The sequence below is a fragment of the Coturnix japonica genome, chromosome 7, assembly GCF_001577835.2.
Source record: "Coturnix japonica isolate 7356 chromosome 7, Coturnix japonica 2.1, whole genome shotgun sequence".
In the NCBI taxonomy this organism is placed as follows: Eukaryota; Metazoa; Chordata; class Aves; order Galliformes; family Phasianidae; genus Coturnix; species Coturnix japonica.
Genome location: NC_029522.1, coordinates 4589136 through 4610357, shown reverse-complemented (window position 1 = coordinate 4610357; position 21222 = coordinate 4589136). Strand labels below are relative to the sequence as shown.

The window sequence follows — 21222 nt, the reverse complement described above, 5'->3', positions numbered from 1 at the left end:
TCCTTTGTCCCACTAGAAAAGTATTTCTCAGCAAAAGCCATGTTCAAATGACCATGGAAGAGCATGTGCTACAAGCACACATCTATTGCTTAGGTCATGGGCTGATGCTGTACAAATTTCCATATTCTCGTTACCTCCCAAAATCCAGCAATTTTGCACACAACATCCCATAACAAGATTCCTCATTTATATCATTCTCACAACACAAAAGAGAAATGGGAGAAAGTGGAAAAAGCTATCAGCAAATTTAAGGTAACTCACTGCAGGACCAGGGCGTCCCCGTATTCCTGAAACCTGAAGTAGGTAATATAAATAGAAGTTAACACACAATATTATGCCCATATTTCTCATGACTTACAGAAAACTATTTCTAGAAAAATAAATAGCAATAGAGAGAATTAAGATACCAGGTAAGTTCTAAAGCTATTTGAAAATAAAGTAACTTTTACTACCTCTCTTATCCCTTTTTGCACAACTTCTATAAGCTATATGAATAAAGTCTTTGGAAGCATCATCACTATTTATTTATTTATTTTTTTGCAAAAAGGAAAAAAATTAAATAAAGAAATGATAATGAGATAGTTGAAGTTTATCTAGTCCTTTAATTTGTCTCCACCCAACAGGCTGGGAAGCAGCTGTCATCATTCCTGAAGGCATTTAACGTGTATGCGTAGCACTTTGGGACATGGTTTAATGAGAGACTTCAGATAACCTTAAAGAACTTCCCCAGTCTAAATGGTTCTATGATTCTCAAAAAAGATAATGATAAAGGTGTAAAGGGAGAATGTTTAGCACCAATTCTCTATTTTTAAATGCATTTTCCAAATGCTAGTATAGCACATGGCTAAACAGAACTGAAGTAAAAAAATAAAGGATTGACAGATCTCTCTCTAAGATTTGTTTTCCTCAAAATTCAACTGACAGGCTTTTACAATTTCACATATGTAAGTGTAATTCATTCAATTCCTTCAAGTGTCAGTATATATGTTTTTGTTGCATGCTTGACATTCTGAAATATACACTTCAACAGAGCTCTGATAAATGAAGAGAAAATGGACTCACAGGTGGAACTATTCCAGGTTCTCCTTTTTGCCCCTGTAAAAATTATACAATAATAATAATAATATTATTAAACTAAATAAAGAGGAAAACTTCAGATGTTAGATGACAAATGAAAGTACAACAGTAACAATTAAGCCAATTCCATCCCTGTGATTGTGAAAAACACAAAGACTTATCTAAAGATACACCTGAGACCAAATTGAAATCCCTGCAAAAGGTAACCTGTACTATTTTTAACGAGTACAGGGACTGATTAAATGAAGGTTCTAAACCAACTTCCTCTAAATCCACAAAACACTGGCTGATAAAAAAAATAAACAAAAGTGATAGACTAAAACATTACCACAACCTTTTCAGTAGTAAAAAAAATCCAAAAACCACATGTTCTCACTCTGCTATGTGATGATTTGATTCCTTTGAGATGCCGAACTCAACCACAGCATTCAGCTGCTATTTGTTCAAATATTAACTAGTATTACTATCATCACAGGTATAAAAAAACAACACCTACATGTCTATCTGTATAGAGACAGAACACAAACCAATGTCACCCAGTCACAAAATGAAGGGGACTGCATTTGCCAATTTACTTATTCTTGTGCTGAGTATGTTCAGTGATAAAATATACTAATTAAAATACATGATTGTCATTTGAATTACATATAGTTTTAAGCCAACACAAGAAAGCCCAGACAAGAAGCAATAATACTTTGCACCAGAATTTAAGACAGGTCTTCTGCTCCATGTTTTAACAAATTCAACAGGAATGGCTGGTTAAAGAGTGGTTATGCTTCCTCTGTCACACACTGGGCAGCAGGCAGCTGCAAGTTCTACAGCTGTGACTTCTAATAACCTAATGGTACCTTCACTCATTTTGTAGCACTTTTAAAGATGAGACAACCAAATTACTTAAACTGGGATTTCTTTGATATAAACATCAGGGATTTTCAGTAAGGACATCCTCTACATTAAGACCAGGATTTTTACTGTATCCCAGGATGTTTTCTAATGTAAACTCCCTACCCACTGAGGAAAAACACCAGCAGAAAAAAGATATGTTTTAATAAGAGTTTATAACTAATTTTTGTGAAGTGATCTGAAGAGATGCAAGAGATTTATTAACAGTTCTAATAGATTAAAAAAAAATGAAGAAAGAAGGAAATCTTACCTTTCTTCCTCTACCTAATAAAAAGGACAAAAGAAGAAAAGAGAATAAATTAATGCCTTTATTTCAAGAGACAGAAAGAGCTGAGTGAAGGTATTATAGCTAAAGCCACACCAGATCCTGGATTTAAAAGGAGCTGGAGAAGTCCCAGGGATACACATACTACCTTGTCTGAAGAATCAGATGCCCCCTGATCCTCAGCCTTTTTCAGCATTGCACAGTATAAGAAAAAACACTTTAGAATATCCACGGGGGGAACTCTTAGAAGCTCTTTGCACTGTCTAAAGAGCTGGCTTTATTACTTACTTGAAAACAAGCAATATTGATGAATCCATAACAAACAACTTGGTATTTTTCATAAGATAGAACTGACTGAAGGATCTTCCACACCTTTGTTAAGTTTTTGCAATATTACTTGTGCCTGGGTACAGAGCTATATAACTACACACAGACTCATAAAAATCCTTCTGATAAATATTTTATTAATGTCTTAAATTACAGTAGGGAATTCTGCAATGTTTGATAGTGTTCTTCTATCTTTTGGGTCTATCTGTTGCCCTTGGCCTAACACCTCTCAAAACACAGCAGGAGGCTCCATGTTTATTGATGCTTGACACATCTTGCTTTATCGCTCAGTTACACGTGTCTATACTACACATGATTACTTCATTCTATACTAAGTTAATAAAAATTAATCATGTCTCTCATAAAAAAAATGCTTTAATTATTACATATAGAATTATTAAAAAAAAATAAATGCATCAGACTCTATTAATGAATAGTTATTGCAAGGTAAGAGATTTTCTCTTGGGAAACTATTTGGAGAGATTTTTTTCATCCAAGCCTCTTCCGGAAGAAAAAATGAACTGGAAAAGATATCATCTTGAAGGTACATCACAGAAGGTACATAAAGAGTATGAATACTTCATACTGTGCTTTTTTCTCATATCTCACAAGAGAATTGTCTGTCCATCATTTTATTTTGGGGAAGCACTTTAATAGTGCTCATATTTGACTACTTATAGTTACACAAAGTTTTTCAGCTATTGGAGAGGCTTGAAATTAAGCATTTTATCAAAGCACAGGCTTATTTTACTGTATATCATAGCAGACTAATTTTTCAATACCACAAAAAAGAACACCACAACAATCAAAAACTATCCTCAAAACATCAGGATAGAATTCAGATCAGCCTCTTAGTTCTAAGGCCTTTTGGCTTTCTCAGATTCACAGTCAAAGGAAACTTTTCAGCATGCGAATCAAGTCAGAAACTAGTTTCTTGGTATTGATTGTCCTTGGATTTAAATATTCAGCATGGCAGTACTATTAGAAATTTCAGTATCCACAGTTTCCTATTCCTTTGGTTGAGTTCAGAAAACTTGAACTTCACCACTATCCTCCCTGCTCCAATTTGAGCCACAGAAGCAGAGCAAATTTCACTCTCAAGGCCAGCCTGATCGGCTCATGTTTCAAAAAGTAAATTAGGTAGCAAGCTTACCAATGGTAGGATCAAAATCACGTGTGGTATGGGGACACACTGGACAGCACTCTCCTGGGGGCACCTGAGGGTTCTCACACTCCAACACGTCTTGACATTGGATTTCATCGCAAAGAATAGCTCCATTGTCACAGACACAAATCTGGCATGGTGAGGGCTTCCAAATATCCCTGTTCAGGTACATCTGGCCATTCTGTGTGCAGGCAACCTCTTCAACATCTTCTCCTGGTAAGGAGAGAGAATATACAAAGCATTTTCCAACTGTGAAATCAAAGGAGGAGTAGGTCTGGATGAGCAAAGAACGCATTTGGAGATCAAAAGCAGTAACTCATACATGAATTAAACACAGCCCACCAGTATAGCTGAAGTCAGTATAGCTGAAGTCAGCTCTCAGTATCAGTCAACTTAAGCATCTACTCAATTTTACCATGTTATTTCTCAATCAAAAGGAAGTAAAATAAAGCCATCAGCAAATACACAAATCCATCATGTGGTCTCCAGTGAATGTTGCTTTATGAGTTGCTGGATGTCTTTTTGCTCAGTGGGATATGACTTTGCAGTCAAAAATTCCTGCCACAAGTCAGCTCTTAACAACTCTTGTGCACAGAGCAACAGGGCATTTTCTGTGGAAAAGAACCTGTATGTGCTACCATACCCTGCTGCATACACTTCACACAGCCAGACTAAACAGTATTTGTGGAAGACATACAAAAGAACACTCAATGAAAAGGAAGAAACCTTATTTGTTAGGATCTTGGTTAAGGTAATAGCATCACAGAAGTAGGCCATCCCAACAAGACAGTTAGTCAGTGTCCAGTAGCAACCAAAGTGTGCACTGCAAGGGTATGCACAGCAGCAGCTGAATGAAGAGAGACTCTTCAAACCATTGAGTTTACTCAGTTCTTATAATCCAGCTCACTGTCTCCTGACACACGATCACACCAGCACATGCATAACGCATTGTTATATGTTAACTAAATATCAATCAACTCTTAAATAACTATATATGAAAGAATGTCCGAAGTGATCATTTCTACAGGTGCAATAGCTACTGAATGTTTGCACTTCTTGCCTGTGTCCATATTCTCACATCAGTTGCACACCTTTTTTTAACGTAATAAATTTCTTTCATCACAAGTTAACTTTCTTGTTTTAATACTCATCTTTATTTCTTTTTTGTTAGCTTCACTTAGAAATCTATTCAGTGCAGATTTTACTCTCTCCTCTCAAAACAATATACTGCCAGCAAGACAGATCAACTTGTCAGGGTTGAATTCTCTTTTTCTTTTCTGTTTAATACTCCCGAAAGAACTTAAAATTTTCAAAACTTTCCCTACTAGACTGGTTGGGGAACACAGGGAGTAACCACCTCTTCACATGTTGTCCTACCCAAAGTCAAGTCCATGCCTTTGTTTACCTACTGTGTACACAATCTATCCAAATATCTATGTATATTTTTGTGTTTTTGGTGTTGTTGCTTTTTTTAGATACCAAGGAAACTACCAGTATTTCTCCCAAAAAGCAAAATACAATTTTAAAACAAAATACAGTTTACCTCTGCTGTCCAATCTGGTAAAAAAAGCCCTGGCAGCAGAATAAAATTTTATTATTACTTTGGCCTATCAGTATTTCATCCTCTGAAAGAACACAAGCTCCAGCAAACAGAATCAATCATCAGTCCCCAGACTGCCCCTAGGCAGGAGGTCGCAAGCCTGCAACTCAAAACTCTAGTGCCATGATTCCCTCTGAGCCACAGAGGCAGCAGAGCTCCCATGCGGGTTCCTGTGCTCTGAAGGACTCTCCTGACCATGAGATACTGCAGTAAGGCTTAGTCATACCCTGGGTGGGAGCTCCATGTGGCCATTGAAATCTCCTAAGAAAAATGTCTTCACAACTGCAACAATTGGGCTAAAATTGCTAAGCAAAGCCTCCCAAGCAGCTCTAATTTCTAACTGATCTTATGATGGGGGATAGAGACAATTATAAATACATACATTGAGTGTGTCCCAATAGTCAATGATCAAAATTTTTAATTTGTTAAGAAAACTTGCTATTTGTGTGAAAATTAACAGCACTAAGCACAAGGCCAGCTTTGCCGTTCTATGCCTTTTTGCTTTAATTTGAACCAGATGTAAACAGAAATTCACAAAGTAATAAATAGGAACAGCTTTCGGATTTTGGCTTCATGCCTTAGCTCAAGTCCAGTTACTCCATCAATGTCAGAAGCTCAGAGAAACGGAGCAGATGTGTCATTAACTGTTGCCTGCCATCGTCAGCTCCTGTGGCTTTCTAACAGAAACTGAAATCAAAATTTATACCAGGTCATCTCCTGATCGTGACCAACTCATCACATAAACTGACCAAATGGCTCAAAGGGGTGCTGCAGAAGCTCAGGCGGAAATGTTTTCAGTGTGAAGTAAAGACATCAACTAAGTTCACTGTACAGTCCATTTATGACACTGTGAGAATCATTTTCCAAACTGCAGAATGCGTTTTGGAAAGCACTATTCTCACTTCTCCCTTGTGTGCATGACATAACACGCTGTCTGACATCTTTAGCCTTTTTCCCCCCAGATGTCTGGCATATGGTCTCCGTCTTCCTTAACGTAGCACCAGGAGAACTCACTGTGCTGTTCAAGAGCAACAGTTTGCATAAATGACATATCTGAGTTACCGAGCCCAAAGTCAGCATTCTGTCATAACTTCAAATAAACCACATAGCAACAAATGCTTTGGCAAATAGGAGCCAATCCAGAAGGGGACTGCTTCTGATGGAGTCCTGCTAACTGGCTCAGAGTGATGTACAAAGGGAGGCAAAAGGAACACACCCCAACTTCTGGAAACATACTGAGAGGTCTAATTTACTGCCAGATTGCATATATGCCTTTAACTTCAAAGGAAAAATTTAGCACGTTCTTCGTGTTAAAACTTCTGATTGTGTTAGCTGATTCTAGCTTTACTTTTATGCTATGACAGTGCTATACTAACAGTAATGTGAAGAGCTGCTATTACAATTCTAACTCGTTACAAGCACATTTTGCTACTTCAGTAGCAGACCTGAACCATAGGCATGCCATCAGCCCATACCCAAACCAGGGAAGACAGCAGAGGAAATTTTACTCTCTGTTTATTTCTTGGCCTGGAAATCAACAGGCTCTTTTTGTTGGTGGTGGCTTTTTTATTTGATTGGTTGTTCTTTTATATTACAGAGACCAAAGCACTGTTTTCTTCACACGTCCTTTTTACCTTGGCAGCTGTTAACACAAGCTGCTGAATGACTACAGAAGCAGCTTTGAAACTGTTAACATTGCAAAATGAGATGATGGCCCATTAACCAATTCCTTTCAACCAAGAGGATGTAAAACTATTATTACTATTGGATCTGACTGGAGAATCTGCAGGGTAATCAGTTCATTTCAGCCAGGGAAAATGAGTCTCACATCATCTGCAGATATAAAAGGTAAGATACAAAAAAAAACCAAAAAAAAAACAACCAAACCCTATGAAATATTTCAAGACTTTCATTCATATTCATATACTTACAGGAAGGATCTTTCTGAAAACTGATTTCAGTGAGAGCCACCCTGAGTACAAAGTGATTTTTTTCCTTATTATATCTTAACCTCCTGGAATATCAGTTGTGCAAGAAAGAACCATTCAACCAGAAATCAAAGTGAGCTACAGCTGATACACCAAGTCTTCTTTTCAGACAACAATCATCAAAAGTTTTGAGGTAAAAATCAGATCGCACACTAACATAATGCAGGACCAGTTCTGTCAGAACACTGAAATTGTGCTAATTACTGGGAAACAAACATCACAGCCACTAGATGGCTGTCAAAGCCCATCATTCACCATCAGTAAATCCAAAATTAGTTTGCATCCAGCCAAAGCGGACAAGCCACACCCTGCTTTTGGCACTCCATGCTAAGCATCTTTTCCTTTCAAGCTGACTTTTCTCTGGAACAGTTCCCTTCTTCAACAAGCCAAGGACAGCACTAACCTTTTTAAAATTACTTACCAGGTATGAACCATTGTGGAAGTTAACCCAGAGATCCAAGATGCTTACTGACACTGTGCTTTCTGCACACATGGTCAATTAGCAGAATGTGGATATCAGACTGCTATTCCAAGGGCAGAAGGAAAAGGAAAAAACGAAAATAAGAGGAAAAAGTGGGAGAGAACGCATTTTGGTTTAGTAATCAGAATTATTCACATTGCCTCACTGCTTTCATTGATTTCTCGTTCAAGTCTTGTATATGAACAAGAAACGTAAGGCCTTAGTGTGGAACCTGGATGGACAAAAGGAAAATAACACCTAGAAATGAGAAAATGGAGGGGAAAAAGAGAAAAATAAAGTCTCTACATCAAAAATTACTCAAGAAGGCTTGAAAGACGAAGAAGAAAGCCAGTCTGCAGCTTTCTAAAAGTATCTTCCAAAGATATTAATTTCCCTTGCACAAAAGCCCCCAAAGCCTCACGATGTGCTCTCATGTTACCTATCCATGCTTATTAAACAACATAATATTACAAATAGGAAGAGAATCCAGGAGCTATGTCTTCCAAAGCTTGCAGATATACAGCTTTCCCACAGACATTAACAACTTAGGCTGATTTACAAAATGGTAAGGAAAAGGACTTGGCAGCAAAGCAGCTCCATTTCATTACATTTCTACTAGTTCAAGTAATCAAAATTAAAGGAGCTAAAGTCTGATAGACCTACAAGCAGTACAGAATGTATTTAATAAAAACCAGAGTAGATGATGGCCGGTCTTTTAAACATAGTCTGTCAGTTGTACTCTTTCTTCTGCCAAGATGAACTTCTGGATGCACACTCTAAACAAAATCCAGCATTTTTACGTTACTTAACATAAAAAGTATGGAATGAAAAAGGTAGGATTATTTTAGAAAACTGCCTGGAGACACAACAACTTCTGCAGGTAGCTTCTCATATGTTCATCCTGATTCTAGTTTATGAGAAGTATATGGAAATATAAGATGACAGTAAAATACATCTAGCATTTAAATTTAAATATATATGTATATCAAACTGGAAGTAAGCTGAAGAAGAAAAGCTGAGTTTCACGTTAAGAACTACGAGAATCAAATTGTATGACTCACGAGCAGAGGTGCAGAAGAAAATTGAAGTGAAAGGCAATACGTGCTAAAAACCATTCTGCAGATGTACTGTTGGGTATGTGTTCAGACTGCCAAGAAATGGACAAGAGGAGCTTGGTGTTAATAATACTTGATTGCCAGATTGTTGGGACATTAATGTAGGACTTGGTCCAGTTCTCATTAAATCAGTGGAAAAAAAACGTCATTTACTCCTATAGGAATTGCACTATATGTGAAGATATCATATTTTGAAAACATTTTTTTCTGAGCAGTAATAAACAGCATTATCTAAGTTATCACACAAACTGTAACATGAATATCAATTATTTTGAAATTTCTCATACTTTTCAGGGGTGCTGATGAAAATAAAACTGGCTTTGCCTTCATGCACAGAAAAGACTGTTCTTCACAATCAACACTATTTACACAAAATCTAACCTACAGTAACAGACATAAGGATAAGCCTAGAATACTTTAGGAATAAAAAAGTGAATTGATTCAGAATTCACTTTATATGAAAGACCCAATTGGCACCATCAAATCAAATTTGCATTCAGCCTCTTCCATTCAGGATGCATCATGCACCTCAGTGAACTAGACATAATAGCTACAGTACAAAGATGCACGTAAATGCAAATAACAGCATTCTCTTGGAAATGCTCATCACTAACAAGGCCTTTAACACACTGTTAATTCGCAAGTATTACAGAAGATAAATGCTCTCTCATAGCTTGAAATCCAATTTACGTCCCTTTGCACAGCCTAGAGAGTTAAGTTAGGAACCACACAAATCCATCATGATTACAGCTTAAGGGACTGACTTGTTATCAGAACGCCTAAAAAACTACTAACAAAGGCATTCACTGGTCTAAAATGACTTCATCCAAGTCCAAGCTCTGTATTGTTTTACACTATCTGAAGGTCCAAACGAACATTTCATTCTGTATTTTTCCCATGCTTTCCTAAGTAAATTAGGCTTGTGTGTCCCCACACATATCTGATTTCAGAGCCTGGTTTCCACCATGTTTGACAGAGACTCTGTGAGAAACAGAGTCACCAAAATACTGCACTCCCATAAGATTTGTTAACATGCGACTGGGAAGAGAAGGTAGGCTCACATTAGAGTACAACAGAGGTTCCATTCTAAAAGGAGTAGATAATAAAATCATTATTTATTTGAGAAACCAGGCTTCATCAGAAGCATTTCTCAGGAAAGCTGAGCATGCCTTTTCAATTTTCCTGAAATCCTTACAAGATTTTTAAAAGCATTCTCTACATTAAAAGTAGTTCAGTGGTCTTAGTTCCCAGTGAGCTTTCAATGTGATTGTTTAGCCAACCACCTAGGCAAGGAGACAAAGCCGTCATGCCTTGTTTCAGAATGAGACTATTCTCTGGGACTTCGATAACTAGCATTGGTCATTCTAAAACACATACTCTAGAAATGGAAAATTACGGAGACTCAGCTGCTCTTCCTGCCGAGTCCACTACCATACCATTAGTATGAATAATACTATTAAGCATCAAGACACAAGCAGGCTCCTAAAAAGGGACTTAACTGCTGAATTGAATACAGCACTTGACCAGAGTTTTACTGAAGATACACAATTTGCAGCTAACAGCCACTTCAAGGTGGCAGTAAGGGGAACAAGTTCACTCAGTAAGGTTTGTCAGCTGTGAAAATTCAATCTAAACAACAGACTGGAGGCAAAAACCAATCTGGACTCAGGTGAAGGGGTAACCTCACAGCTAAAGGACTCCGAGTGTGATCAGGCAATTGTTTTTGTATGCTCCTGAAAACTGTGCCAAAACAAATAATACTGCTTTTCAGTTCAGCACTGGAATTCCAGATTTAGCTGAACAGTGATAACAGTGGCTGGGACTGTGGATCTGCCTAGGGGAAGCAAGGCCCTACAGAGGGATCTGGAAGGCTGGAGATCTGGACTGAAGCCAATGGGATGAGGTTCTAAAAGACCAAATGCAGCATCCTGCACTTTGGCTACAACAACCCCAGGCTTGGGGTGGAATGGCTGGAAGACTGTGTTGAGGAAATGGATCTGGGGGTATTGATTGATGCTCAGCTGAACATGAGCCCAGGTGGCCAAGAAAGCCAGGGGCAACCTGACTTGCATCGGAAACAGTGTTGCCAGCAGGAGCAGAGAGGTTACTGTACCCCTGTACTCAGCACTGGTGGGGCTGCATCTCGAGTGCTGTGTCCAGATTTGGGCCCCTCGCTGCAATAAAGACATCGAGGCCATAGAACGTGTTCAAAGGAGGGCAACAAATCTGGTGAGGGGTCTGGAGCACAGGCCGTATGAGGAGCGGCTGAGGGAGCTGGGATTGTTCAGCCTGGAAAAGAGGAGGCTCGGGGGAGACCTTATCGCTCTCTATAACTTCCTGAAGGGAGGTTGTAGTGAGCTGGGGGTCGGCCTCTTCTCTCCTCACATTAGTGATAGGACCAGAGGGAATGGTTGCAAGCTGCAGCAGGGGAAATTCAGGGTGGACATTAGGAAACATTATTTACCAGAAAAGGTGGTCAGGCACTGTAATGTATTGCCCAGGGAGGTGGTGGAGTCACCGACCCTGCGGGTGTTCAAAGAGTGACTGGATATTGTGTTAAGGGACATGGTTTAGTGGGAGTTATTGGTAATATATGAACAGTTTGACTGGATGATTTTTTAGGTCTTTTCCAACCTTGGTGATTCTAAGATCCTAACTGAAAAGGGAAAAGCATGGTTTGGATATGGTTAGATTCCTCTGAATGAATTCTCACTTGACATTGTAAACATCTGATTCCCTAATTTTTATTAACTATTTGGAAACAATACTATGGGGCACATTTATCATGTTAGTCTATATTTCCAGCAACTCACTAGTTCCTACATTCATGTCTCAATCACTGAGAACTCAAGTTTTGCCCATCTTCCACGGAAATAAGTTAATTTCCACAACAACAGTCAAGAACAAAGTTATTATTACAAGGTCCAACACATGCTGAATATAAAGGCAGAATATACTGGGAGCTTATCCACTAAAAAGGATTTCTCTTGCTGGTCCTACAGCGTTATCCACTGTTTATTATACTGCTCAATTCACAAAGACCATCTGATGATGTTTCTGCATATTGACTTCATTGTTACTGACTTAATTAATGAACAAGACTCACCCCTTCTAAACACCCCCTTCATATGCTATTGACAGGGCAGTGAACTGTAAAGATGTTTCAGGTTGGTCATTTTCTGTTGGTCACTCCATGGCCTTGGATCCTTGCACTTTGGAAGCACTTGGTTTAATCTAAGTCACTGAAGTCATTCCATAAATAAGGGTAGGATTTTTTACTTAGTTTTCCTGCTTTTACTTTGGTTCAGGGGCAGAATGGCTGATCATGTTATTCAGAGCCTGGAGAGGAATAGGGTAAAGAGCCTGATCTGCCAGAAGTGCATACATAAACAGTCTCAGAAAACATCAATCAAGCATCAGGCAAAAAGTGGAAGCAAAAATATATATATATATATTAACTTCCAAATATCTAAGGCCACGCATAGATCATAATGGGTAGGCATTCAGGGCACGGCTGAGAAAACACTACAGCAGGTTTCAGCACTTGGAGAAAATCAGCTGAAAACACAGGGTGCCTGGTCTCTGCTGGCATCCATACCAGCATGGATGACTTCGTCATTCAAAGTCACTGTTCCAAATCCAGTTCAGCTCTACTCCATCCAGCCCACTGTTTACTTCCCGGCTCAGAGAAATCAAACCTATTAGTGTGCTTACCACGACAAGTTACTAAACTTCATTATTTCAAAAGATGATTGAGGAACCAGAGAACATTTAGCTTTCTGAGCGAAGTGTTTGAACACATTCTTGACTCTGGCATAAATTTTTAAGTGTTGTCCCTTTCAGTCTAAATGGCTTAACCTCTCTGGTGAAGCAGGGAAGTAAGCTACCACCTGTTCTGAAACTATCAATGAAGTTAGCCGATGTGACTACATTACACCACAGCGTGAGCCCAGGAGGACTAAATACCACAATAAAAACTGACGGCAAACTTGGAAGAAAAAGATGGGGAACAAATGTAGTAAAACTTGTTCTGTTCCTTACAAAAGATAAAGATGCATTACACTGCTTTCTCTTTGTTCACCAAGTGAATTATCACATTACCCAAGGCAGACTGCACCAACTCAAAAGCAACAGGAAGATTCATGAAGCAACCGCCTAACTGCAAGCCTATCTCATTTGTGTTCCCAACTACTCAATTCTTACAGGCTCATTCCACTGTTCTAGCTTCACATACAGAATAACACTGAAAGTCTAACTGACAAAATAATACTTGGCTTTGTAAAAGAACTAGCTCGCCTTTCTTACACGGTCACATTTATCTCTTTTGAAGTAAGACAAAATGGGCATAGATGTCTTCTTATGTCATCTAAGAGAAACACAGTTGCTACTGCATAAATACCCTCATTCTTTGAAGCTATAAACATCAAAGTTCCATAGAAACCTATCATCACACAGCCTTTCCCACAAACCTCTTAAACATCGTGGTTTGCAAAGTGGGTTCACACAATCCCTAAATGCATCCCCTTCTGACTAATAATACCCCCTTTCTTAGCTAAAAATAAACATTTGTGATCAGTAAAAAAATTCAATTCCATAATTAAAAACACTTACATTCCAACAGGCTCAGCATTTCGAAAAGGACAGAAAACCACCCAGTGTTTGGGTGGAGTAGAATAGGAAGGTAGCACTGGAAGGCCATACCCTTAACATGTTGTTTGTACAGTAAAGCTATTCATTTGCTGAAACTCTTGGCCTCTGAAAATAGAAAAGAGCAAGAAAGCCTACAGAATTTCCAGCGACAAAACCTTTCTTTTCTGCTACCACTACATTTACCACACACCAGACAGCTCGGTCAGCAACTTCTGGTTTCAAGATGATATGGAACAAGCTTTAGCAGCCCTCGGGACATACTAGCTGTTTTCAGTGCAGCATCAAGCATGAACATCATAAAGCAAGAGCTTATTTTCAAATGCAGTTTAAAGTCACTTGCACATGTGTGAGAACAGAGGCAATGATTTTAGTGCAACTCAAGGCCAAGAAGAAGTTACGCTTCTGCAGCAATTCAACTCTTTAAAGACACTGGAGCAACAATCAATTTCATTCCTTCAGTGTCTAAAAAGAAGTGTCAGTAAGAAGTAAGTAGAATCCAACTCATTTCCATAAAGATCAGGTATGAGAAAATTTTTGAGACAGAATATGACAGCTGGACAACCAGAACCAGACAGAAAGTTTTCTACTATATAGGGACTGTTGAGTCACATGGCTGAACCATTCATTGAGCACCTGGGGAAAGGACCTGGCCAGCCCTGGAAAACCAGGTAAAAGCAATTCAGTTGTGTAACCAGAAGGGGTGGAGCCTGGTTGCACCTCTCCTAGACCACATTTAAGGGCTAACTGCCTCTAAGGAAGGATCTGTGGTTGGAGATTCCTCCTGTACGGAGTCTTCCGCCCCACGATCTTAGATCCTTGTAGATAGGATCTGCAACATTTTAACATCTTTAATGTTTTTAATGTCATTTCATGAAAGATCCTTTCCTGTTTCTCCCTTTTACCACTTCACTCCTGTATCACCTTTACACCATGCTAAACTTCCTGACTGTAAGATCTAGATTGTTGTTGGAAAGCACTAAAATACTAAAACAACAAATAAGGTAATTTTACTAGACATACCCACTTGATAGCCAGTTTTATCTTCAGAATTGAAAAATACTGGTTAATTCAAGACTTTGTTATGGAGATCTTCAAACCAAGAAACCCATATAAAAACAGACATCTGAGTCAAGTTGAGGGAAAGTTTTCTCACTGACCTGATTCTATCATTTTCATCATTACTGATATTATGAGGCCTCCCAAGGTTGCATCATTTCATCTGACTGGATAGAGAGAAAAGTGGATATTTATAAACAGTTTCCTCTCCAGCACAGTCTACCACTTGCATATGGCAACTCCAAAAGTGTCCTCAAGTAGAGTCTCCTATTTGTAGACTAATGCAACTTAATTCCACCCAGAAGAAAATCCCTACTCTGTAAGTGTTGCATAACTTCTTTAAGTTGAAGGGGGAAAGCCTATTTTCTTATTTAGTCTTTGCACAATTGTGGGCAATGTTAACATTATAAATTTACGGTAAGCATAGTAAGAAAAATCCAGTGCAGAGACTCCCTGCTACTGCATCCTGTTATTGGAAATCCAATTTTTCAATTACACATTTACCTTAGCTCTGTTAATGCCCCAATTGTTAGTCCATAAATACTTAGAAATTAAGAGTGAAAAGCACAAAAAATGACACTGCATGTTTAAAAACAAGTCAGAAAAAAAACAAACTCCTGTCCATGCTGCCATTTAGATGCATAACGTTAATAAAAGTTCTTTTAATAGCTACATACCAGGCCTTACTTCACTCTCCTGCAGGATTAGATTTCTAGGACAAAGGAAATGAAAGGCTTTCCTGCAGGCTCTCCTGCTCTTACTCACTGGATATCTTCCATTCTTCAGGGATGAAGCATTATGAACTTTGGTCAGACAAACAGAAATGGTCTGAATGAATTAAAATTCAAATAAAGTTCCATACTTTAAAGCAAACCAGCCATCATCACTCCAACTACTATTTGCTTTGAACTTGATCTGCTATTTCCCTTAGCTCTTCCTTTCAAAACTATTTAGTCATTTTTCTTATCTTTTTTATTTTATTCTTTGTTTCTTCAATATAAGCCTTTAAAAGCCCTACAAGGCAGCAACCAGCCAATAAGAACTTTCTTTTAAAAAGCTGAGTTCTACAAACACTGACATGTTTTTGCATCATTTAACTCAAAAGAATTTCAAATAACATTTTGCTGAATCCCAGCTTAACAGAAGCACACCTGAGCCCTTCAAGATCTTCCTCAAAGGGCATCTCAATTTCCAGTCTTCTATGTTCTTAAACAATATAACTTTTAGAGCCGCAAAGCTCTTCCACTTCACCCTTTTCCTCCAAACCCCAGCTTTATCCTCTGTATTTCTGCTGTCCTTCTCTAAGAAACTGACCTATCTTTCCTACTCTTCAGTGCAACATTCTAAAAAATTTAAGGTGCCAAGAGCATAAGCTAACATGACAAATACACATTTGAGATAATTTTCAATACAATTTTCAAAGCACCAGTAATTCCATAGGCAAGAGGTATTACTACTCATTGGTCAGGAATAAACAACCATTTGACACGTTTTCCCAAGTTATAAATAGAAATCCAGTCCACTGACATACTAAATAAGTGGGGACATGCTTTTGGTAACAGCAATGAAATCCAAAATGAATTATGATTTAGTGCACAGAACAGTGAATTATCCTGATTCCTCCTGTTTATACATTCTAGTGCCTTAATAGGCATGGTTGCTTGAGTCACTACTCCCTGTTCCATATAAAATAAGCTCAGATGTCTGCAAGCAAATCAATGTTTTCTTCTACCCATTACTGAAATTCAGATCATCAATTAGGAATTGATTCTGCACAGCTTTAGAGCAAACTCTAACCTTCACCTCCTTCATAGCATTACAGTCATCAACAGCATCTCCAAAGGTATTCATATTTCTTACTTCTGAAGAAATAAGCTGGACATGAGGTGCTGCATGCTTAGATGATACAATCAGTAACAGATCTGAAAACTCAGCAGCTGTCAGTAAACTGGAGCTTCACTTGACCCAGTTAACCCCAGATAAACATTTTGACTTTTAGACTCTCAACCAGCATCTGTTTTTCAAATAGACAGCTATCTTCAGTTCTAAGAAAGTTCCCAGAGAATCAGAAATAGCTGGCATCTATCCACAAAACACAGCAGAGGTCTGTGATAATTTCCAGAACACAGCGTCCTATTGCTAAACTTATTCACAGTAGTGAGGAAATGGTAGTATTGCCAATGCCTGTCCTCACCAATTCTTTCTCCACTAGTAATCTGTGCTCTTGTAGCCTCACGCAGCTACTTCCAACCATTTTCTGTTACCACAGTAATAGATGTAATCACACACAAACCACAAGACCTGCGCATACAAAGACAATAAATCAGTGGGCCGGTCTCTGTCACAAGTGCAAGTGAGACTGAGCCCTGTATTTCATGACAGTCAGGACTATCATGCACTTGCGCAGCACCCAGGCCAAATAATCGATGAACATCCCATACTCAAGACCAGCTTTCTAACTGTTTTCAAGTATGACTTGAGTATTTCTGCCTAAAAGAAAAAAAAAGATCTAAAAGAGTACTGCTGTGTTAGCAGTTCACACCTCCTTGCTAGATTGCTTTGTTGCCTGGCTCTTTACTGAAAGTGATGTGAGGTTTCAGACTTACAGTAATAACATGAAGTGTACAAGATGCACAGAGTGTGGCCAACTTATTTCATGCTTCCAGTCCACCTTCAAGGCTTCAGGGTTGTGCTTTTTGGCACCAATGCATTACAATTCAGTTCAGCTGAAGAATAGACAGCATCACCTGCTACTTACTGCACTTCTCCAGTGCAATTAGCTGGTACACCAGTTTTTAAACAGGTGGACTGAGCAGTAAGTTTAATTAAGAGCAATGGTACAAGATGCAAGTGTGACCCCATGCACCGCATCCCCAGAGAGCCACCAGAACTGGAAAACCAGAGAAATAAAAAGCAGCGACCTTCTCTCTGCAAAAGCATGAACTGGTCTATTAACTTCACGGACTACAGATAGTTGTCCATTTTGATAAATCTGCATCTCAGCAACTGTACAGCTGAATGCTACAGACATTTAAAAAAGAGTAAAAAATTTTCATAGTGATAAATTTGACAAGAAAAGTTAATTATCTACTTATATGAAACAGATGGTTTACATTGCTCTGCTATAGATTTAGTTGTGTCAGCATTTTTGTAAAGGCCTCCCTGTTTCCTGTGGTTTACAAGCTGGCAGACAAAGTTTATACGTCAATTCACAAGACACAATCCCAGGAGGTACTCTGAAAAAAGTAAGTTATTAAGCAAATATTGGAAAAAAGAAGGCAAATTTTAGGGAGGGAGGTTGACAGAGAAGTTAGTTTGTTGACTTCCACTAGAAACGAGTCAGTTAAATGAGCAAGGAAGTACCCATCTGCAGCTCTTGATGTTCACAGCACATCTGCAGAATAACATATATTGTATGTCATTTACTGCCTAAATAAATATGCATATGCATTACGTCATTTCATGAAAAGATGTAAAACAAACATATGATCCATTAGGAACAGAAAGTAAAACAGCTATTTATGATTGAAAAGACTAGGTCCTAAAAGAAAACCCCTTCCTCTAATGGATGGCCAAACAAGTTACATTACTGCTAGAACTAACCCCAAGTTAACAAACAATGTTCAGATACTTTCCAGAGAATGTTAGTTCAGCTCAGTCCTTATCTCAATAGGATTTAACTCTGAATACTTTCCTAAAACAGAAGTTAGGGCCCAACTTGTGCTCTGAACTACATGATGGAATTTGTGCAGAGACCTAGAGGCAAAATTTGATGTACTAAATAATTACTTAAGATAGGGTATTCTATGATCCTGTGATACTACATTAAGTTAGAAAGGGACCCATAAGGACCACTGAGCCCAACTCCTGATTCCGCAGAAAACCAACCCACAATAATAATTAAATTAAAACCAGACTGTCTTACTGAGAGCGTTATCCAAATACTTGTTGAGTTACGATAGCTCAGACATGTCCACCTCCATCATGCAGTTGGTTCCATGCCCAGCACCTTCTGGCACAGAACCTTTCCCCAACCTCCTGCTGACCCTCCCCTGACACAGCCCCACGCTGTTCCCTCATGCCCTGTCACTGTCACCAGGGAGCAGAGCTCAGCACTGTTGTAAGGAAATGCAGCCACCACAAGCCTCCCTTCAGCCTGCTCTGCTCTAGGATGACCAAACCTCGGGACCTCACCCACTCTCCTCACATGCCTTACCCTCCACAACCTTAACCATCTTTGTAGCCCTCCTTTGGACACTGTCTAGTTGTTTGAAGTCCTCTTCGTACAGTGACACCCAAAACTGTACAAAATACTCAAAGTGAGGCTGCACCTGTACAGCATAGAGCAGGGCATTCACTTCCCACAACTGGCTGGCAATAAGTTGCTTCATGCACTCCAGGGGACTGTTGTCTTTCCTGGCTGCCTTGGCACACTGCTGACTCACATTCAATTTGTTGATAAAGATCCTCAGATCCCTTTCAACAGCACAGCTTTGCAGCATCTCACCCCTCAGTCTGTACAGATAGCCAGGGTCACTCCTGCATAGGTGCATATACACTAATTGCATTTACTGAAAGTTAACTGATGTTTTAAGATCCGTGTTAAAGGTGAAATTAACAAAGCTTCTCACTCAGTACTGCTAAGTTCTGGATCAAACCTGCAATTTGACAGCACAATTAAAACCAGTCAAGTTCAATTCACTTTCTACAGACCAGCTCTAGTCATCTTCTACTACTACCTTTGGGGTATTTGAATTTTCTCTTATATTTGGACTATAAAACCTTTCTCACCAAGGACTGCATTCTCTGTTTACAACAGCACATAGTTGAGATGTTGTTCTTTATGCTTTATAACATCTTTCCAACAAAACAGAAACTGCAAATTGATATAGGAGTAATAATAAATAAAGGAGCAATAATAAGTGAAGAGCCATTCACTTCATCCTAGAAAGAATGCACAAGAAAAAACAAAAAACAAACAAAACCCTACATAATAGAGGCAATTCTAAAGAAATAATGTCACACAAGAACTGAGGACCTGACCATTAAAACTGGTTAAAAATGTACTATTTTCCATTGCTGAATACAAAGAAACAGAAACATCCCAATTCATTAGCTATTATTTGTCAATTCTAAAAATAATAAACTAAATACAAAAAAAGTAATGCTAAACAAAAAATATTATGATTTCAGTTTAGGTAATTAAATTCTAAAATGAGTCACTACTGTAATTCCTAGACCATGTCATGTACAATGCTACTATGCGAGATGCTGCATGAATTAATAACTTGTGTAAACTTTTAGTAAATATCTTATTTGCACACTACTAAAAGCTACGTTCTGCACAATGACCATACAGCATTTTGGAAGCACCTTATGAGATTAATGTAATTTTTCTTAATTACTTTATTAGTGAACCTGCATTTGCTCACTTTTGAATAAGCAACATAGTCTAACTAATTCTAAGTGTTTTCAGGTCTTGATCCATGATCAGTTTTATAGTTAACCAATTACTGCCAGAATGCAAGGAAAACACTAAGATTTTTAGTATCTATGAATACTGATACACTGTAATAGATAACATCTAACAGATACCATTGTGTTTTAATGCTTTCATTGAGACACATAAGAAAACAGATCATGTTATGGTAGAAAAGTAAAAGGAAAAAATACATTTTAAAATGTATTTCATGTTTTAAGTTTAAATACTAAGAAACAAAAGGAGGGTCCAAGTCTTCAAATAACATGGAAATGGACAATAAATCAGACCCAAGTGACTTTATCATATACAGATGAGAGCTAAACATGCACAAGAACTCACCTGTGCTAACAGACCAAGAGCTGAGGAAGCACTAAAAAACTGAAAACTAACTCGGTAATTCTTAAGAACCCAGAAGAACAGAGCACACCAAAATATTTAATAACGATGTAACCAAAACCAGTTTAGTCAAACTGAGATTACTGGGTTCAAGGGTAAAAACAGCAAGAATAAAGGAAATGTGATGCAGAGAGTGACAAAGATCATTTCACATCTTTCACCTTCAAGAACCCCGTGGAGCATCTTTCACAAACTTAATAAGATACCACAGAAAACATAATTTTGTGCATGTCTACATGTATCTTTGAATAGCATGATGCATTTTGTAATTGTTTAGATTTCATTCCAAACTACAGATTTCTACAGGGACTTCCATTTCTGCTACACAATGAGTGCTTCGCTTAAATGCTTTACAAGAATTTAATACTGCAGAAAACTTCTGGGATTAAATCCACGCCTTCCAGATTAACAACATACCGGTTTTGGCAATGCAGCCACATCTGCTCTTTGGAACGGGCTGACCTGCTGGTTTGGCTTAAAAGAGGCAAACTCCCAAAGACTCTCCCAATATTTTCCATTGTGCATAAGCTCTACACATTTATAATCACTAATAGAACTAGCAAGGTTTATTCCACTGTTCGCCTTCTGAAATTGCTGCTTCATTCTTTACTTGATGTATAAGGGCTGCTCTAATTGCAACTCTTTTTTTTTCTTTTTTTTCAATTTTTTTCAAATGAGGCAGACGGTTGTGGGATGGCAGCAAGGGTTGAAGCTTCCCATCAATGTCCTGTTGTAAAC

General features: G+C 38.4%; 1 protein-coding gene across 1 annotated transcript in view; it reads right to left on the bottom strand.

Annotated features, from left to right (window-relative positions):
• COL5A2 (collagen type V alpha 2 chain) overlaps positions 1–21222 on the bottom strand; it is a 99341-nt gene that overhangs the window by 48012 nt on the left and 30107 nt on the right. The window contains exons 2-5 of the mRNA XM_015867838.2: positions 3726–3950; positions 2231–2244; positions 1063–1095; positions 262–294 (exon numbers count right to left, since the gene is read on the bottom strand). Of these exons, the coding sequence (XP_015723324.1) occupies positions 262–294; positions 1063–1095; positions 2231–2244; positions 3726–3950 (305 nt within the window). The remainder of the gene's footprint in view (positions 1–261; positions 295–1062; positions 1096–2230; positions 2245–3725; positions 3951–21222) is intronic.